At 43.0% G+C, this 20856-nt stretch overlaps 1 protein-coding gene across 10 annotated transcripts in view; it reads right to left on the bottom strand.

The window, feature by feature from the left end:
• Nucleotides 1-20856, bottom strand: part of LOC119855619 (intraflagellar transport protein 74 homolog) — a 165735-nt gene that overhangs the window by 16054 nt on the left and 128825 nt on the right. For 8 of the 10 annotated variants that reach the window (XM_043515100.1, XM_043515099.1, XM_043515102.1 and 5 more), the window contains 7 exons: nt 15389-15529; nt 14105-14233; nt 12550-12704; nt 11046-11184; nt 6356-6517; nt 4030-4164; nt 1912-2208 (listed from right to left, as the gene is read on the bottom strand). In XM_043515100.1, the coding sequence (XP_043371035.1) occupies nt 1912-2208; nt 4030-4164; nt 6356-6517; nt 11046-11184; nt 12550-12704; nt 14105-14233; nt 15389-15529 (1158 nt within the window). The remainder of the gene's footprint in view (nt 1-1911; nt 2209-4029; nt 4165-6355; nt 6518-11045; nt 11185-12549; nt 12705-14104; nt 14234-15388; nt 15530-20856) is intronic. The other 2 variants (XM_038402000.2, XM_038402003.2) reach the window with 2 other exon arrangements.

Raw genomic sequence — 20856 nt, 5'->3', positions numbered from 1 at the left:
CTGGTGGCCACAATCACAGCTGGCAAGACAAGTTCTCCTTGGAATAATATACCTGTGGTGATATTTCCAGAAGCAGGTCACCACTGTCATGTTTGTAATACATGCAGGGCCCAGCTGTGTAACCTTTACCAGTGTGGGTAAGCACCTGTGCGAATGGGATTAGCACTGAGGTTGCAGGCATGAGCGGTGCAGAGATGTGCCCTTCCAGAGGAGTGTACGAGAAGCATTGTGCCTCAGGCAAGCACAACGACTTCACGAGTCCCCAGGGAGTGTGGCTGTGGTGACAGTACTGTGTGGGGGGGAGGGGGAGAAGCAGGTAAGGCTATGGCCTTGCCACCATTCTCATCCCTTCCTACCTCCTTTGAGGATTCTAGCACCAGCATTACGACAGACTCAACTACTCTCTGCACTCAGTGTAGTGCACAGACATTGCATCCTCTCCTCACCCTTCAGTGCTTGGTACAACTCAGCCAGATTTCCCTAATCAGTGGAGATCCTATTGTCTTGGATGGAGCTGTGGGTGCCCAGCACTTCTGAGAATCAGGCCCTGAGGGTGGGATTTTCCAAAGCACCTAAGTGATTTAGGAGCACATATCCCATTGAAAGTCACTTAGGAACTTTTGAAACTCACATCCTTAGTCTCTGACCAGGTGGATAAGAATTAGTGCTGACCCTCAGCTATCCCTTTGAACAATAGCTAAAAGCAGCTGTAAATGCACATTCAGAAGCACTATGCTATCATTGCAGAGGATTACTGTGACTTGCACTCCATATATTTTATGGAAATATGTTTATAAGTGTGAATATGATGTAACTGGAATATGCGTTATGCAAAAGGTCTCTTGTAAAGTATCATTACAAAGCTTATAATCTACTGAGCGTGTTCATCCTATTTGTATGAATGTGTCATCCTTGTATCTGAAGCTAGAAATATGAAGTATTATTCTGAAGTCCTATTGTAACTATGCAAAGTGTGGGCCATTAATGGTGGCTTGGAATCTTGATGGCTCCCATTAACTAGGACAATTGGCTGTGAGTGGTTCTGTTTACTCACAAACCTTCCTGGCTACATGCACGCCAGCCCTGAAAGAATGGAGAATGAGGTCTTACAATGACGTATGATCATGTCACCTGGTACTGGAATCCATCTTAAACCCAGTGCTTTTCCATTTAGAAGGAGGGATGGGGACCCAGACACACAAAAGATTCCCGCCTTGTACCAAAGCTATAAAAGGGGGTAGAACAGAACAAAAGGGGCTGCAGTCATGAGAAAACCCCTAGTTACCACCTGAGCTGGAACTAACAAGAACTGTACCAGGGGAAAGGATAGGGCCCAGCCTAAGAAGGAGTCTAGTCTGTGAAAGAAGCTTATTGGAACATCTCTGAGGGTGAGATTTACCTGTATTCAGTTTCTTAAATGTATTAAGCTTACACTTGCGTATTTTGTTTTATTTTGCTTGGTAACTTACTTTGTTCTGTCTGTTATTTCTTGAAACCACTTAAATCCTACTTTTTGTACTTATACTTTATACAGAGTAAAACAGATTTATTTGAGGTTTAGATCCCTTTGGGAACTGAGTATCTGGGTGCTGGAGACAGGAGCATTTGCTGAGCTGTTTTCAGTTAAGTCTGAAGGTTTGGGAATGTGGTTCAGACTCTGGGTCTGTGTTGCAGCAGGCTTGCATGTCTGGCTCAACAAGACAGGGTTCTGGAGTCCCAAGCTGGCAGGGAAGATGGGCTCAGAGGTAGTTTCAGCACAACAGGTGACAGTCCCAAGGGGGTCTCTGTGACAGAACCCATCACAATTACATTTTACAAAGACCTCTAGCAACATCAGAATCCTGCTGGGGGTGGTTAGGGGGAAGAGGAAGAGAAAGGAATAAATAAAGTAAAGTGAATCCAGTCACTTACTGTCACTGTAGGTCCATGCATATAAATAGTCACTCCACTCTCCTTCAGACCTGGTATTCACACGTACCCTGCACCTATACTGCTGTCTGGGTTCTAAATCATCAATAACCAGGGTGGATATATTTCCTGGCACACGGGTGATAACACTGATCTCATCACCACTGTTGTCATTCACACTCGTCCTTTCCACTTCAACAAGAAGGTCATCTTCTGGCTTCTGTGCTATTGGCTGCCATGACAAAATCAGAGATGTCTTGCTTTTAGGAAGGAGGGTGAGACCTTCTGGTGGAGGAAGACCTTGGAGAATCCAGAGAGAGAGAGAGAGAAAAAAAAAACTTTATTTTATGTCTTCTGAATACTTGCACACAAAGGCTGGTATTAAAACAATAATCTGGAACTGGTCTTCTGGGTTAGTGGTTAGTGCTCTGCACTGCCAAGTGAGGCCTGAGGTCATCCATAGTTCAAATCTTGTCCTCCATACCTAGCAGAGGCTAGAATTGCTGTTGAGGTCAAATGCTCAGCCCAAGCATGGCGTGTTTTGGGTTGCTTCTCAGGGACATGGCATCCTTGCATGGATCACAATACTGACATTTTTAAATGACTTTAGCATTTTGCAGTGCCCTTGATGGTGCCACTGGAAAGTACTGTCAATCTCTGATGCTGCTGGGCCTGCCACAAGTAGCAGGGTGGTGAATTTCAGATCTTCAGTTTCTCTGCAATGCCATTTGCTTCTCAGAAAATCCTGAATTTCTCCAGCCACCTCCTCCAGCCACATTCCCTTCTGGACTGAAGGATTCATGTGGCTTCATTTGCTCTCTTTTTGTGAAAGATTGTTTACTTCTAACATTTGGTGATGAAGTGAGCTGTAGCTCACGAAAGCTTATGCTCTAATAAATTTGTTAGTCTCTAAGGTGCCACAAGTACTCCTTTTCATTTGGTGATAAGGGTTTCACAAACAAGAGTGCTGGTAAGAAACCAAGGGCCTGATGCCCTGATTCTCCATTGCCCTGAACCATGTGTAATCATTTATAGTGCTACACAGTGCATGTAAAAGGCTAATATGTCAATTTGGTAGAATTCTACATTCGCTTTCATAGGTGTTAATGACTACACATGGTGCAAGGCAATGGAGAATCAGACCCTGGCACTTTATTTCCTGGCCACAGTCACATTTGCTAGATCAGAATAGCAAAGGTTAATGCTCCACTCACTACGCACAGTTCTTCAAAGGAGAATGAGGGGGCCTGAATAACTATATTGTGTGTGGTTAAGTAAAACAACAGAGCTATGGGACAATGTGGGGATGGGATAATAGACTTGGGAATTCAAATGACATTGAAGGAGATGGGGTGGAGGGAAGAAAGCTAATACTCTACAACTAGTAGATCCCTGGTTGGTTGCTGGTGTGCACAAGCTCCATACAGAGAACTGTTGGCCTGGGTGTCAGCAAAAAAGTATCTTTCTTGTCTCATGTCCTTCGCTGGGATGGAGGAGGGTTGAAAGATTACAGATGCAAAGTGGAAGTTTTTAAACATGAGGAAGGGGCCAGGCCCCTCTCTTTTTATTGCTGGATCATTTCCATTTTAAGGGTTCAGTAAACAAGAGGTCATTTATTTGGTGCTTGAGTATTTGATTTCTTCCTGTTCTTTGACTTTGTATGAGATTCTGATTTTCGAATAATCTTAACCTTAAAGAAGTCAACATAGTCTAATGGTTAGAGCCATCACTAGCAACCAAGAGAAGGGGTTCTATCCCCAACATTGCAGAACACTCGCTGTGTGGCATTGGGCAAGTTACCTAACCTCATTGTGCCTCAGTTTTCCCAACCTGTAAAATGGGGAGAATGATATTTCGCCACTTTTTGCAATTCTTCTCCTTTCCCCCCATTTTCCTTTGCTTGAGACTGCTCTGAAAGGATCTGAACCTCCTCAGACCTCGCTGTTTGAGAAACATTGTTTTGGGGCTTGGTCCAAAGCCCACTGAAATGAATGGAGAGGCTTCCATTGACTTCAGTGGGCTTTGGCATGCATGCAGATGAATGCAGCTGTGCATATTGCAGAGAAAATGAAGGAGGCTGATTAAAAGCTCCCCATATGAAAGGCCAAAAGTCCTACGTACCAAGCGCAGCTGTTGTGAAGCTTGCCTGTGGCCCAGGATGCCCTTCTCCACCATCCCCTTGCCGGCTTAGCTGAACACAGAATTGATATTCTGTTTTGGGTTCTAGATTATTTAATCTCTTGCTCTTTCCATTTACTGGGAACAAAAGGAGAAAGAAAGGTCAACCCTCCATTCCATTCTGAAAAACAATAAGGGATTTTCTGAATCCTGCATCACAGCTGGGTCTGCTCTTGAGAGAGGTCAAGGTTATGGTTATTATGCTTCGCTTTACCCCCATTACTCTAGGATGAGCTGTTTAGACATACATGTTAATTATCATTATGACAGTATTGCTTATTATGGGTTAAAGCACCAGCAATCTGCCCAGCCTTGCAAGAGATACAAAAGGGCAGATTTTCAAAAGTACTGAAGTGCTCAGGGTCCTCAGTGGGAGCTGCTGGTGCTGAGCACTTCTGAAAATCTGGCTCCAAGTGAGCTGGCCCCGATCCAAAGATCTTACAATCTGATCCGGTGCAGGCAAACCTCTTCGCTCTTGTGGAGACTTAATGGGGTCATTGGTCTAGCTATTAGGAGTTCAGATACCACAATGATGGACAAAACATACAAGCCTGGAAAGAACAAATTGGAATCCCGAATACCCGTGAATGTGTTGGCTAAAGGCTCAAGAATCCTCAGTGTTCATGTATCTGTGTTTCTTTTCATCAAGAGATCCCAGCAAAGAGACTTGGTGTCTAATGAAGATGAGGTGCAAAGTGATATAGGTTACAGGTTTCAGAGTAGCAGCCGTGTTAGTCTGTATTCGCAAAAAGAAAAGGAGTACTTGTGGCACCTTAGAGACTAACAAATTTATTAGAGCATAAGCTTTCGTGAGCTACAGCTCACTTCATTGGATGCATCCGATGAAGTGAGCTGTAGCTCACGAAAGCTTATGCTCTAATAAATTTGTTAGTCTCTAAGGTGCCACAAGTACTCCTTTTCTTTTTGCGAATACAGACTAACACGGCTGCTACTCTGAAACCTGTTCAATACTGGAGCTACAAAAAGCAATTCTCTGCATAACCACTAGAGGAGCACACAATAAATCCAGAGCAACAAATTGGGGTAGATATGTTAGAGGAGTATGGAACCATGAAGGATAAATATCAAGGAACAGATGCTCAGCTGCTGTAAATGGAGCCATGTCCATATTTGAGATTTACACCTTATAAACATAGGTACATTTCATGGATGACTTAACATTGCAATGGAAATTCTCTGCACTGTCTTTATCAATACAAATGGAGGGAAATCCCTTTTAATATCCATATTAGGCACCTTCTGCATCACTTATGCATCCGATGAAGTGAGCTGTAGCTCACGAAAGCTTATGCTCTAATAAATTTGTTAGTCTCTAAGGTGCCACAAGTACTCCTTTTGATATAGGTTAGACTCCCATACAACCAGGCATACTCCCTTAGATCTACTTTCAGAGTAGCAGCCCTGTTAGTCTGTATTTGCAAAAAGAAAAGGAGTACTTGTGGCACCTTAGAGACTAAAAAATTTATTTGAGCTCAAATAAATTTGTTAATCTCTAAGGTGCCACAAGTACTCCATTTCTTTTTAGATCTACTTGCATCCAGTTATTGATATGTAAGGGAAAGCAAGGTGGCATAAATTACACATTGAGGAGTCAGAAGGTGTCAGTTAAAGAGGATGGGGGCTGCTTTAGATTACACCTTCTTACATCCTCAGTTCATTGTTTTTAGCAGCTACGCTCCTCGCTTCTGGCCTGTCAGAGTCTGAAATACGTCTGTTTTGATTCCCTTGCACTCAATGGGACAAATTTAGAGCTGATGTGTAAGGTGTGTGTTTGTAAGTTACTCACGTACTTGGCAAAGTGTGTGTGAGCCCATGTAAGCCTATGGGAATCTCGAAAAAGTCTACGTGGCTTTAATGTACATTTGACAGGACTGGATGAAGTGGTAAGCTACAACAATTTATACTCTCCTCTAGGCTACTTAAATACACTTGGCTCACTTCTGAACTTGGCCCTTGGTCTTTAGAAGTCCTAGAAGCCAGTACTTGGGTACCACAATGATAGGAGCTTTATAAAAACCTGAGACAGAGAAATAGGTAGGAGGCCACTTGCTTCTGCTGCTGCTTTAATATCTTTTTAGCTTAAAAACTAAGTAAGAATTGCACTTGCCAGGGCCAGACGTAGGTTCTGTTGAGCCCTGCATAAGTAAAAGTCATTTTTCAGAACAGAATTTTACTTTAGGGCAAATACCACATTCTAATTTTGCTTCAGCTTGACTGTAGATGAGGTTTCTGTATGAGTGACCCTTACCTTCCACTGACATCCAGGGCTGATAACCTTTAGCAGGCTTATACAGGAGCTTGGTTGACACAATCGGTCCATCACCCGTATGGGAGTCAGCATTGATATTGATGGTGAGGAAATTATGTCCACTGTCTATCATCCTCGGAGCACTCTGAGGCACAGGAGGAACTGAGCAAGAATGTGACTATTAGACCAGATCGTTTATTTGTCTGTATGAATAAACTTGTGGCATCTGCCTGTATTCCTGTGAATCCAGGTATTGCCAGACTGTATCAGAGCAATGGCCCATCTACTCCAATACCTTGTCTCTGACAGCTGCTTCAACAACATTTCTCTATAGTAGGGAAAGTTTCTTCCTAACTCCCCTTAGTTAAAGGTGGGATTATACCCTAAAGCATAAGGGTTTAGATCCCTCTCCAAACACTTGGATTTTTTTTTTCAATCTTTACCATCCCATTCACAAAAATTACAATGCAGGTAGCAGCTGTGTAAGGTAGAACTGCTTTAATATTTTGAATGCAGATGTTTATTTAAACATTTCCCTGTAGCGTTGTCAATAAAAAACATTTCAATCTTGTGCCCGTCTACGAGAACCAGAAAGTTAAATTGATTGGAAACGTTGTCCAGGTTGAATGAAATGTCAAGAAAGTAAACAAATGTTATCCACAATGAAAATACATCAGATTTTTAAAATTCTTTCAGCTTTAATAATCCCTGGTAGGGCTATCAAGAGGAAGGAAGACTGTTAAAATATGGGTTTTGATCTAGATAGTGTCCCCTTATGGTCAATATGCTCCCTACTGTAAGGGTCCTATTTCTATAACTCTTACTCACTTTGAGAAGCACTTACTTACATACTTTGATTTTTAGAGCTGCTGAGTGAGACACAGAAGCCTATTGGTGGTTTACTTCTCTGTGTCAGCAACTCTTCTCAAGCCTGACATTCTCACTACACCTAATATACTGTTGTCATAATACAGAACCAAAAGGTAGCATGTAACGTATCAGTGGAAAACTGATAACTCACTGATCATTAATATTCTTGAATGAGGTATGGATGGGTATGTACAAAGAGTTATGGATATGTGCTAGAATTATGTTCTTAAAATGTGTTTGGCACGCAATGAATAATCTCAGTCTGCCTTAGACATAGGACTGTATTTGCTTGTCTGACCAGCCTGGTCATTAGGTAGAAACAATGAAGGTATATTTATATAAAAGGTAGACAAAACTATGAATGTAGTGTGTGGGAGGTGGGGGAAGATAGCCTCTTAACTATGGGTATGTCTATACTACCCGCTGGATTGGCGGGCGGTGAACGATCCAGCAGGGGTCGATTTATCGCATCTAGTCTAGATGCGATAAATCGACCCCCGAACGCCCTCCCATCGACTGTACTCCACCAGGGTGAGAGGTGCAGGCGGAGTCGATGGCGGAGTCGACTCACCACAGTAAGTACGTTGACTTCAGCTACGTTATTCACATAGCTGAAGTTACGTAACTTAGATCGATCCCCTCCCCTAGTGAAGACCAGGCCTATAAAGACAGGGGATCTGAACCTCACGATAAGCAATTGAATCAACTGATAGTATACAATACTACCGCACTACAAAAGTGTATCGAGCAAGGTCTTTTATGAAAAAATGACACTTTGGTGATTAATATCATTGTGAAATATATGCATTAACACTATGTGAGGTATTATGGATACTCACTGATATTATGCTTTGAAGTCTGTGACCAACACAGGGAGAAACCAGGTTTTCTCCCAGATAGCAGGGAGGTAGCTATCTACTGTCTAGAAGGTAAATTAAGCATTTTTCGAAACAATGTAAGTCTGGTTTATATGCAGATCAGCCCAGGGATGGAAAATCAACAGGAAGCCTTCCTGCATCTTGTAACAGGGTAAATGGGAAAACAGCATGGTGTCTACATCCCAGCAGAAGAGAAGCTTGGGCTGGGCTTACTTTTCAAAGACTACATTTGAAAAGTTTACTGAACTATACAAAGAAAGGGGAGAGAACTGCATAAAATTTAAGGGGCCAGAGCCCTTCAAATCACAGGACATTGGAGCCTTCAACCAAGGGGGCTAGAGTCTCTGGGAACTATATATAGGTGAGAAATCTGCTTAGGCAAAGATTGTAACTTGCTGAAATTAAGTTTTAGTCTCAGAAGAGTATTTTTACTTTTGTTTGCTTGTAACCCTTTCTACCTTTACTCCTTTATACTTGGTACCACTTAGACCAGGGGTCGGCAACCTTTTAGAAGTGGTGTGCTGAGTCTTCATTTATTCACTTTAATTTAAGGTTTCGCGTGCCAGTAATACATTTTAAGGTTTTTAGAAGATCTCTCTCTATAAGTCTATATATTATATAACGAAACTATTGTCGTAATAAAAGTAAACAAGGTTTTCAAAATGTTTAAGAAGCTCCACTTAAAATTAAATTAAAATGCTGATCTTACACTGCCAGCCCGCTCAGCCCGCTGCCAGCCTGGGGTTCCGTTCACCTAGGCCAGCAGCGGGCTGAGCGGGGCCAGCGGCCAGGGCCCCAGACTGGCAGTGGGCTGAGCGGCTCAGCCCACTGCTGCTCGGCCCGCTGCCGGTCTGCGGTTCCGTCTGCCGGCTCCTGACAGCCAGGGTCCTGGCTACTGGCCCCGCTCAGCCCACTGCTGGTCTGAAGTCCCGGCCCTATCCACATAGAGTAGGTATCTACCTTCTCCCTGGTTCTAGCCATTCTCTTCCTCTCTCTCTGCACTGAGATGAGGGTGGGAGTGTGCTGAGAACAGAGCTGGGAGTGAAGGAGCAGGCTGGGAGTTGGGGTGCAGGGTCTGGCCAGGAACTAGAATGAGGGAGGGGGTTCAGGGTTGGGGCAGGATGTTTGGGGGTGGAGTGCTTACCTGGGCAGCTCCCATTTGGTGCGAGGGGTGCAGGTGGGAATGGGGGGGTGGGGTGCAGAAGCTCCCGTTTGGTGCTCAGGGTGGGAGTGGGGATGTGAGGGGTGCAAGAGTCGGGGCATAGGGTGTGGGGGGGGCTGGGTATGTGTGGGGGTGCAGGAGTCAGGGCAGGGGGCTGGGGTGTGTGTGGGGGGGTGCAGGAGTCAGGGCAGAGGGCTGGGTGTGTGGGCTGGGGTCGTGGGGGTGCTCCCAGTTCCCTGCCCTGGGCGGGTCACGGTAGGAGGCTGGAGGGGATATGCCCTGATTCCACCCCCTTCCCTAAGGTCCCCGAAGCAGAGAGAGGTGCTGCGGCTCCGCTTTTACCTCTCTCCCGCTTTTACCTCTCCCCCTCCAAAGCAAGGGCCGTCAGCTGATCGGTCACAGGGCAGAAGAGAAGGAGGGGCAGGAACCCAGCGTGCTGGGGGAAGAGGCAGGGGAAAGGGGAAGCTTGCCTGCCCTGCAAGGAGAGAGCGGTGGGTGGGGGGCAGAAAAGAGCAGGCCGGGCTGGGCAGGATTTTTAGTGGCACGCTGCTCTCTGCCCGGGTCTGGCAGACAGCAACGTGCCATTAAAAATTGGCTCCTGTGCCGTGTTTGGTATGCGTGCCATAGGTTGCCGACCCCTGACTTAGACCTTTGACATTTTGCTTAATAAACTTATTTTTCTTTTACTATACAACAATTCTGTGCAGTGATTTAAGTAAGAGTGATGGTCAAACCCAAGTTAAATTAGTGAACTGGAGTGCATTGTCTCTTTAAAGGAGCAACAAACTAATAACTTCTTGAGCCTTCCAGGAGAGGACACTGCTGGGAGACGTGTCTGGGGAACTCAGAAGTGGGGTTGCTGTTTGTTACCCGCAGAGCAAGGTTTGGACTGGCAGAGTCCTGAGGAGTTTGCTGGCAAGGCAGACAAGCTGGTGTGTCAGGGAATTGTGACAGAGCTTAGCAGTAGCAAAACTCACTTGCTAAGGAAGAGAGAGAGGGGTAACGCATTAACTCACAATTCTGGGAACCTCAGCAGATTGTCACAGTGGCAGACAGTTTGGGGGAAATTTGGGACTGAGAGGGTATTGGGGGTTGCTCTGCAAAAAGTAACTGGGTTTTGGAAGCCAGGGTGTGACCTGCCTGCTGGCTGTTGGTGTTCGGGCTGTGAGCCATAGCAGCATAGCACTGACAGCATCCAAAGTTGCAGGGCAGGAGGGGACACAACCTCTTACTGGTCTGGCTTGAACTCCAAAGCACCACTCTGAGCGCCTGTATCTCTGAAGTCTATGGGTTTTCTAGGTGCATGACAATTGGGCTTCTTTTGTTAAGTTGAGTTAATATGGATGGCAGTGCGTAATTTACACATATATGTTTGAAGATACTTGTCCTAGTCCCTAAAGAAGATTTTCCATACTACATTAAATATCAGCAAAGCAGCAAGCTCTGGACCTGATTCACAGCTCTTTCCAGTCAATGGAAGGACTTCTATTGAATTTAATAATGTAGGCTTTGGTTCAGGCTCTTTAAACATAGCTGGAGCATAAATGATGGAGCAGGATAATATACATGGAAGGGTTAAGTGTTTGTATAAAAAACCATAAACATGACATAAAGAAATGGGCTCATGACTCAACTCAATGCATTATCAGATCTCTGAACAGAAACTGCTAGAAGATAGATCGCATCTCAAGGATGCTATGGACATTTAACAGTGTAAGCTTGCCCTGGTTAAAAGAGGGACACAAGAACATCTAAAAGCACATGATTCAGAGAACCTTACCTTTAACTGTAACCCAGAAAGGCTCTTCTGCCATCCCTGCTACTGTCTGAACACTGCAAATCCATGTTCCTGAGTCAGGGGGCTGGATTCTATTGATATGAAACTTTGCTTCTGAGCGATTGCTAACAAATGAGACGGCCTGAAATGACAAATCATAAGAAGGGTCTGACAAACCTGAACAATGAAAAAACGTCCTCCAAGTCACTCCTCCTCCTAATTTAGGGTCTCATCCAAAATCCATTAATGCCAATGGTAAGTCTCCTATTAACTTCAGTGGGCTTTGGATCAGGCCCTTAGTATACTGCACGTAGTCATTACATGTAGTATATTACACCTCAGTCAGGACTTTTCTAGTACAGACAAAATGGCCTTGGTAACTTCTGATTTTGATCTCACTGTTGCTCTGTTATTTCCTGATTACTGCATGTTTCACTCTGCAATCTTCACTTTCCTTTAATGTAGATTTTAACATGGAACAATAATAAATATAACTTCCATTTATAATCCCTGTCCTCCCAAAAAATCCCAAAGTACTTCGGAGAAAGTCTCACTTCTATTGGCCTCAGTGACAAAACTTCCATTGATTTCCTGCTCTGCATGTATGAGTCCTCTTCACGCATCTGTAAAACATAGCTAACTCTGAAGGAAATTTAACAGCCATTGCACATCAGTGGTTTTTACTCAGTTTTGCTGCTACAACTGGTTGAATTAGCAACTACCAGTAAATCATCCAAAGAACTCAGCCCTTCTTCTGTTTTGAGTTTTACAAGAGCATTAATTATTCAGTCTTTGCTGAATAGTTTGGGTGGTGAATTCTGAGTCTATGTCTTGTTCATGAACAGTTAATTTCAGTCATTTGCTATTTATTATTCACTGTGTTTGGCTAGTCATCCGAGTCACATAGTATTTTTCTACTACCTCAAACTATTTAAATAGGGGGAAAAAACAAATGAAGAATGACAAACAGAGAATAGCAAATAGAAAACATCAAACTCTCTTTTTCACAGACAAATATCACGATTTGTATGCAAAGTAGGGGAATTTGTATGAAGGACAGACATTCCCCCAAACAATAGTGCGAATAGAAGCCTGTTCACCCCAATTATCATGAACAGTGAATAAAAAGCAGCACAAACATGGATGAACTTAGCAACCAATAGGAATTTGAACAAATGCTCACCCACTTTTTCACCATTATACAGCAAGTTCTGGACCTGATTCAGGAAAGCATTGAAGCACATGCTTAAGTCTGTCCCTGGACAGATGACCATGTGCTGAGTGCTTTTGTGGAGTAAGGATAGTTTCCTGAATTGTTGCCTTGATGAGTCTAGGCAAGTTCATAGAAGCTGGTTGAAAATTTGGCCCTGAAGATCTTGTGCCATTTTCATACCACCCAGGAAGTGTACTTGGTCAAAATGTCTTCAGTGTGCAATAACTAACAAATAAACATAACAATAATAATAATAAAAATAAGAAACAGAGTAGAAACCAACCAGGGACTTACCTTGAAGACAGTCCCATCTTGTTTCAACAGTTTAAATTCTTCAATAACAGGAAGTGGCTTGCCAGTGGCTATACAAATAGGCTTAAACTCTGTGCCAGAATTGAGTTCCACATGGTCTGGCAAGTGCTTTATCTGAGGTGATACGTCAGCTGAACCTGTGTAAGGAACCCAATATTCACAACATGACATCTGCTGATTGCTTTTCTCCCTCAGAGATAAAACAGAGCAGGTTAAGAGGTTAAAAAAAGCAGCTACAATTCAAATTCAGTGCATATGTTGAACAAATTGTAGACCTTAGGTATAGTGGGCCTGATTCTGCTCTTACTTACACAGGAGTAAATCAGAAATAATTCCACCAAAGTCCAGGGTGTTACACCAATGTAAAACTAAATCAGAAAAGATTCAGACCCAAAATATACCAAGCACAAACAATATAGCTTTTGCAAAATCATACATTGCATTCTCTGAGTTAATGTGAAATACCCCTGCAGCTTATCATTGCCCAGACCCATAACAAGACAGCAGTGAAATCTGGGTAGGGTAGAAGTGCTACAATCTGATCATGATCTCAACTGTTCCACACTTCTTGAGCTTGAAAGACCTTGTGAGCCAGGAACAATATATGCATAGGGTATTTTATAAAATAACATGTGCCGGCTCCTTCCTGTCTCCTATCTCCTGAGAATTTGAAGACTGTGGGACTACAATAGGGTGACCAGAAAGGAAGTGTGAAAAATCAGGACACATTTTTGGGGGGTAGGGTGGGGGGTATAGTTGCGTATATCAGACAAAGCCCCTAATATCGAGATAATGCTGATAATATTGGAACGTCTGGGCACCCTAGACTAAAACATAGATCCCAACCTTTTGGGGCTACTCAATCAGTTCACCAGGTAAAAGCCAAATTCCATGCTGATTTACACCTTGGACAACTCCACTGAATTCAATGGGGTTGCACAGAGTGTGAATCAGCACAGAGCTTAGCCTCCTGACTCACCTGTGTCAGCCAGTGCCTATTGTCTACCATTCAGCTGTGCAAGTCCTAACTCCCCGTGGAGCTAGTGTTGCTTCAAATCCCAGTCTGATGATAAACTTGGGGTTTAGAGAACACCAAGAGACACTTGGTGCAAGAATACACCCAGTTGAATGGGACAAAGGAAGTGGCAGTGCCCCATGACCCAGCCCTGAGAGTCATCAGTAAGGGCTAAATGTCCAACCCTTACTCATGTCAGTAAGTACTTACACAAGTATTCCACTGAACTTAATGTCAGAGTCAAAGCCTGTGTGAGGAAGGGTTGAGTAATCTAGCTCTAATGTAGGGAGAGGTATCTTAGACTAGTACTCATAAACCTGAGGCACCAGACATGGTGTGCCTAACAGAGGCTGGCAGCCATTGAACTAGAGCAAAGGTTTGGAAACAGGTCCTGTGCCCTCCAGAACGAAACGGGGCAACTGCCATGGGCTATCGACCACAGGTGGAAATGTTATGGCAGCATGAAGATTTGTTTCAATCACACTGGAAGAGGCCATTTACTACAGTGTTACCTTGCTTTACCTTCTTTTTCACATTGTAGACCGCGCCAGCCAAACTGACAGAGGCAGCCCTTAAATCTGTCGCATTTCCCCCGATTGTTGCAATTACACTTGAGTTTACAGTCCGGACCATAAAAACCAGATTGGCACTCTGCAAGCACAGGTATTTAGGGTAAGCGTTAATAACATGGAATGAATAAAAGCAACTTGCTTTGCATGCTACAAATATTCCTCCATTACTTCAGACTCTTATGCACTGGACTCTGAGGCTGAATTTATTCCATCCAGTTCAGTGGTGGATGCGGCCCATCAGGGTAATCTGCTGGCGGGCTACCGGACCGTTTGTTTACATTTGCATGGCTGCCTGCAACTCCCAGTGGCTGCAATTCGCTGTTCCTGGCCAACTGGAGCTGCGGGAAGCGTCATCTGGCATCCAAACAGTCTGGCGGCCCACCAGCGGATTACCCTCATGGGCCGTGTGCAGCCCGCAGGCCACAGGTTGCCCACCACTGATCCAGTTGGACTGAGTTTGTGAAGGCTTTTGTGCTTAAAGCATCAATACAGGGTCGTGAGGACCATGACAACAACAAAAAAAGAGCAAATCTGTTTCTGTACTTGTCATCCTGCGAAGTTGCAAGCATCTTCAACTCCCAGTGAAGCCATTATTATTTGAGTTGTGCTACTACCCAAAGGCTCCTATCAGGATTATGGCACCATTGTGCTAGATGCTGCACAGACAGATAGGAAAACTTGGTCCCTGTCCTAAAGAGATTACAGTCTAATATATAGTCAATGGAAGCTGAAGATGCCTGACAGTTTTCAGGAATGGGTACTGACATAACCCACATTTATCCCTAGAAATATGACAGGACATTTTCTCCAGGCAGGGGTGCTGGAACAATTTCTATGGGGAGAGCTGGGGGGAAATGCTGAGAGCCATTTAACCAAACTATAAACCCTGTATATAATGGAAACCACTTCAAGCCAGGAAGTCTGATAGCACCCCTAGTTCCAGCACCTAGGTACTCAAGGATATAGAATGTTTTAAATTTCAGTGACAAAATCAGTTAATGTATGGGATACTGGCAATATTTTGCACTTATATAGAACCTTTCATCTGCAAACCTCATATGTTCCTCTTGGGTAGATCTGATTATTATCTCTATTTCATAGATTGGGAAATTGATGGTATGTGGGCTGGACATTAACAACCTGGCTCTGTCCCACTGCCATTCCTTTTCTTTTTGTGTTTTCCACACACTAAGCAGCAGCAAACTCTTTCAATGCATCGTGTCTGTGACTGTACCTTCATCACATTCCAGGCCCTTCCATCCTGTAGCACAAGAGCAGCCATAAGGATCTGGTAGACAGAACATATAATATTTGCAGCCTGAGTTCTCTGTACAGCTCTCTTTACAGGTTCTGCCAAATGTATTGTCTCCACAAGCTATAAAAGGAGGGGGAAAAAAAGGCCAACAGCATCAAGGTCATGAAAGTGCTAGTTCTTCCAGTGATACATCATTAGGCAACATTAAAGAAGTAGAAAAAATGGAAAATAAATATTTTTACCCCCAAATATTGGGTCCATTAAAATCCATAACTATGTCAATCATCAGGCAAGATTCCAGGCATACCCTACGCTGCTGCTGCAGTGAAGATAACTTTAAGCAATGAAAAGGAGTACTTGTGGCACCTTAGAGACTAACACATTTATTTGAGCATAAGCTTCTGTGAGCTACAGCTCACTTCATCGGATGCATTCAGTGGAAAATACAGTGGGGAGATTTATATACACACACAGAGAACATGAAACAATGGGTTTTATCATACACACTATAAGGAGAGTGATCACTTAAGATGAGCCATCACCAGCGGGGGGGAGGAAGGGGGAAAACCTTTTATGGTGATAATCAAGGTGGGCCATTTCCAGCAGTTAACAAGAATGTCTGAGGAACAGTGGGGGGTGGGATGGGGAGGGGAGAAATAACAAGGGGAAATAGTTTTACTTTGTGTAATGACCCATCCACTCCCAGTCTCTATTCAAGCCTAAGTTAATTGTATCCAGTTTGCAAATTAATTCCAATTCAGCAGTCTCTCATTGGAGTCTGTTTTTGAAGTTTTTTTGTTGAAGGATAGCCACTCTCAGGTCTGTAATCAAGTGACCAGAGAGGTTGAAGTGTTCTCTGACTGGTTTTTGAATGTTATAATTCTTGATGTCTGATTTGTGTCCATTTATTCTTTTACGTAGAGACAGTCCAGTTTGACCAATGTACATGGCAGAGGGGCATTGCTGGCACGATGGCATATATCACATTGGTAGATGCGCAGGTGAACGAGCCTTTGATAGTGTGGCTGATGTGATTAGGCCCTATGATAGTATCCCCTGAATAGATATGTGGACAGAGTTGGCAACGGGCTTTGTTGCAAGGATAGGTTCCTGGGTTAGTGGTTCTGTTGTGTGGTGTGTGGTTGCTGGTGAGTATTTGCTTCAGATTGGGGGGCTGTCTGTAAGCAAGGACTGGTCTGTCTCCCAAGATCTGAGAGAGCGATGGCTCGTCCTTCAGGATAGGTTGTAGATCCTTGATGATGCACTGGAGAGGTTTTAGTTGGGGGCTGAAGGTGATGGCTAGTGGCGTTCTGTTATTTTCTTTGTTGGGCCTGTCCTGTAGTAGGTGACTTCTGGGTACTCTTCTGGCTCTGTCAATCTGTTTCTTCACTTCAGCAGGTGGGTACTGTAGTTGTAAGAATGCATGATAGAGATCTTGTACGTGTTTGTCTCTGTCTGAGGGGTTGGGAGCAAATGCGGTTATATTGTAGAGCTTGGCTGTAGACAATGGATCGTGTGGAGTGATCTGGATGAAAGCTAGAGTCATGTAGATAGGAATAGCAGTCAGTAGGTTTCCGATATAGGGTGGTGTTTATGTGACCATCGCTTATTAGCACCGTAGTGTCCAGGAAGTGGATCTCTTGTGTGGACTGGTCCAGGCTGAGTTTGATGGTGGGATGGAAATTGTTGAAATCATGGTGAAATTCCCATGGTCCCATGGAAAAGAAGCCCTTGAGGAATTCCACCATGATGTCAACAATTTCCATCAATCTCTCCAGTCACTCGATTACAGACTTGAGAGTGGCTATCCTTCAACAAGAAAACTTCAAAAACAGACTCCAATGAGAGACTGCTGAATTGGAATTAATTTGCAAACTGGATACAATTAACTTAGGCTTGAATAGAGACTGGGAGTGGATGGGTCATTACACAAAGTAAAACTATTTCCCCATGTTATTTCTCCCCCCCACCCCACCCCCCACTGTTCCTCAGATGTTCTTGTTGACTGCTGGAAATGGCCCACCTTGATTATCACCATAAAAGGTTTTCCTCCTCCCCCCCCCCACTTCCTGCTGGTAATAGCTCATCTTAAGTTATCACTCTCCTTACAGTATGTATGATAAAACCCATTGTTTCATGTTCTCTGTGTGTGTATATAAATCTCCCCACTGTATCTTCCACCAAATGCATCCGATGAAGTGAGCTGTAGCTCACGAAAGCTTATGCTCAAACAAATTTGTTAGTCTCTAAGGTGCCACAAGTACTCCTTTTCTTTTTGCGAATACAGACTAATACGGCTGCTACTCTGAAACCTATTTCCCCATGTTATTTCTCCCCCCCTCCCACCCCATCCCCCATTGCTCCTCAGACGTTCTTGTTAACTGCTGGAAATGGCCCACCTTGATTATCACCATAAAAGGTTTTCCTCCTTCCCCCCCCACTTCCTGCTGGTAATAGCTCATCTTAAGTGATCACTCTCCTTACAGTGTGTATGATAAAACCCATTGTTTCATGTTCTCTGTGTGTGTATATACCTCTCCCCACTGTATCTTCCACCGAATGCATCCGATGAAGTGAGCTGTAGCTCACGAAAACGTATGCTCAAATAAATTTGTTAGTCTCTAAGGTGCCACAAGTACTCATTTTCTTTTTGTGAATACAGACTAACACGGCTGCTACTCTGAAACCTGTCTTTAAGCAATGAAAACAACCTTGGATTTTCTTTAAGGTGAGGAAATATAAGAACATCCAGTGCTTTGGATATTCAGGGTCAGATCTTCACCTGGTGCAAATCACTGTAATCTCTTTGAATTTGATGGACCTATGCTGGTTTATATGAGCTGAGGACCTGACCTAGAACTTTCCTCAGAACTTGGTTATGGCTGAAATCTTGGACGTTTCCAACCTAGTGTGAAATCTTGGGCTCACTGAAGTCAATGGTAGTTTTGGCAGAATAAAGGGCCAAGATTTAACCTCAGGTTTCCAAGGAGAGGTAAGTTTTCTTTCTTTGAGGATGTTGTTCACAGCAAAGGGTCAAGAAAAACCTCCAAATCTGCCATTGTAATTCAGAATAAAACAAAATGCTGAATATCACATCACATGTGTGACACATAAGCTTGAGAGTAAACAGCCATGTTATATCCTTGAGTGACAAAAATGGAAGTTATAGTTAAACAAGCAAGTAAAGTATTGAATGGACAATGGTCTCTTCCAACACTGTTCTACCAGGGATAACATAATAAATCAGGACAGTATTTATATATATAGTGCAAATGGCCGACGCTATTGTGGTGGGTCCCACGGTTTTGCACGGTGTGATGGGGTCAGGGCGCCGCACCTTCCCCCTATTCTTGGGTGTTGATGGCTCCACTAGTGCCCTGATGGGGAGAGAAGGGGAGCAGGGAAGGGACCTGGGTCTGCCTCCTACTCTGGGTCCCAGCCCCTTCAGCTTCATGGGCTTCTTACCCTCTTTCCCCTTGGGCAGGGTTTCTCTTGGTCCTTTGTGCCAGGGGAGTCCCTCTGCTTGGGCAGGGTTTCCCTTCCCTTGGTACTCTGATCCTCTGGTCAATAACAGTACTCCTCCAAACTACAGTCAGCTTTCCTTCCTTCCTCCTGTCTGACTGAAGCAGGGGGGTTTTATTAGGTCTCTGGCCAGGCCTTAACTGGTTCCAGGTACTCTAATTCATCTGTAGTAACCTCTCCTCAGTCCATAGGGAAGGGCTTATATGCCTCCCATCTATCACTCTCCGACTGCCCCCTAGCCCTGCTGTACCACAGTACAGTATATATATATATATGTAGACACACACGTATATATATACACACATATACACTACTCACCTGCTTGAATTTAAACATATGTGTAAACACACATACACATGTGTATGTGTGTGTGTATGTATATATATTAGGGCTCTCAAGAAATTAAAAAAATTAATTGTGATTCATTGCACCGTTAAACAATAATAGAATACCATTTATTTAAATACTTTTGGATGTTTTCTACATTTTCAAATATATTGATTTCAATTACAACACAGAATACAAAGTGTACAGTGCTCACTTTATGTTTATTTTTGATTACAAGTATTTGTACTGTAAAAAACATTTTTCAATTCACGTAATACAAGTACTTAAGTGTAATCTCTTTATCATGAAAGTTGTAAATGTAGAATTATGTACAAAAAAACTGCATTCAAAAACAAAACAGTGTAAAACTTTAGAGCCAACAATTCCACAGTCTTACTTCTTCGTCAATCGCTCAGACAATTTTGTTTACATTTGCAGGAGATAATGATGCCCGCTTCTTGTTAACAGTGTCACCTGAAAGTGAGAACAGGCATTCTCATGGCACTGTTGTAGCCAACATCGCAAGATATTTACGTGCCAGATGCGCAAAAGATTAATATGTCCCTTCATGCTTCACTCACCATTCCAGGGGACTGTAATTTGGGTTCTGTAATTTCTGCATTGGAGTGTTGCTCTTTTAAGACTTCTGAAAGCATACTCCACACTTCGTCCATCTTAGATTTTGGAAGGCACTTCGGGTTCTTAAACCTTGGGTTGAGTGTTGTAGCTATCTTTAGAAATCTCACATTGGTACCTTCTTTGCGTTTTGTGAAATCTGCAGTGAAAGTGTTCTTAAAATGAACAGCATGTGCTGGGTCATCATCCAAAACTGTTATAACATGAAATATATGGCAGAATGTAGGTAAAACAGAGCAGGGGACATACACTTCTCCCCCAAGGAGTTCAGTCACAAATTTAATTAACACATTATTTTTTTAACACCTCTGGAATGGTGGCTGAAGCATGAAGGGGCATATGAATGTTTAGCATATCTGGCACGTAAATACCTTGCAATGCCAGCTACAAAAGTGCCATGGAAATGCCTGTTCTCACTTTCTGGTGACATAAATAGAAGAGGGCTGCATTATCTTCTGTAAATGTAAACAAACTTGTTTGTCTTAGAAATTGGCTGAACAAAAAGTAGGACTGAGTGGACTTGTAGGCGCTAAAGTTTTACATTGTTTTGATTTTGAGTGCAGTTATGTAATAGAAAAAAATCTACATTTGCAAGTAAGTTGCACTTCCATGACAAAGAGATTGTACTACAGTACTTGGTAAATGAGGTAAATCGAAAAATACTATTTATTTTATAATTTTTACAGTGCAAATATTTATAATCAAAAATAATATACACTTTGATTTCAATTACAACACAGAATACAATATATATGAAAATGTAGAAAAACATCCAAAATATTTGATAAATTTCAATTGGAATTCTATTGTTTAACAGTGCGATTAAAACTGCGATTAATCATGATTAATTTTTTTAATCATGATTAATTTTTTTAAGTTAATCGCGTGAGTTAACTGCAATTAATCGACAGCCCTTATATATATACATATATATACACACACATACTTATACATTTAATTTC

This window comes from Dermochelys coriacea, chromosome 5, assembly GCF_009764565.3.
Source record: "Dermochelys coriacea isolate rDerCor1 chromosome 5, rDerCor1.pri.v4, whole genome shotgun sequence".
NCBI classification, from domain to species: domain Eukaryota; kingdom Metazoa; phylum Chordata; order Testudines; family Dermochelyidae; genus Dermochelys; species Dermochelys coriacea.
Note: the sequence above shows the minus strand (reverse complement) of the source record. Positions and strands in the feature narration are given on the sequence as shown.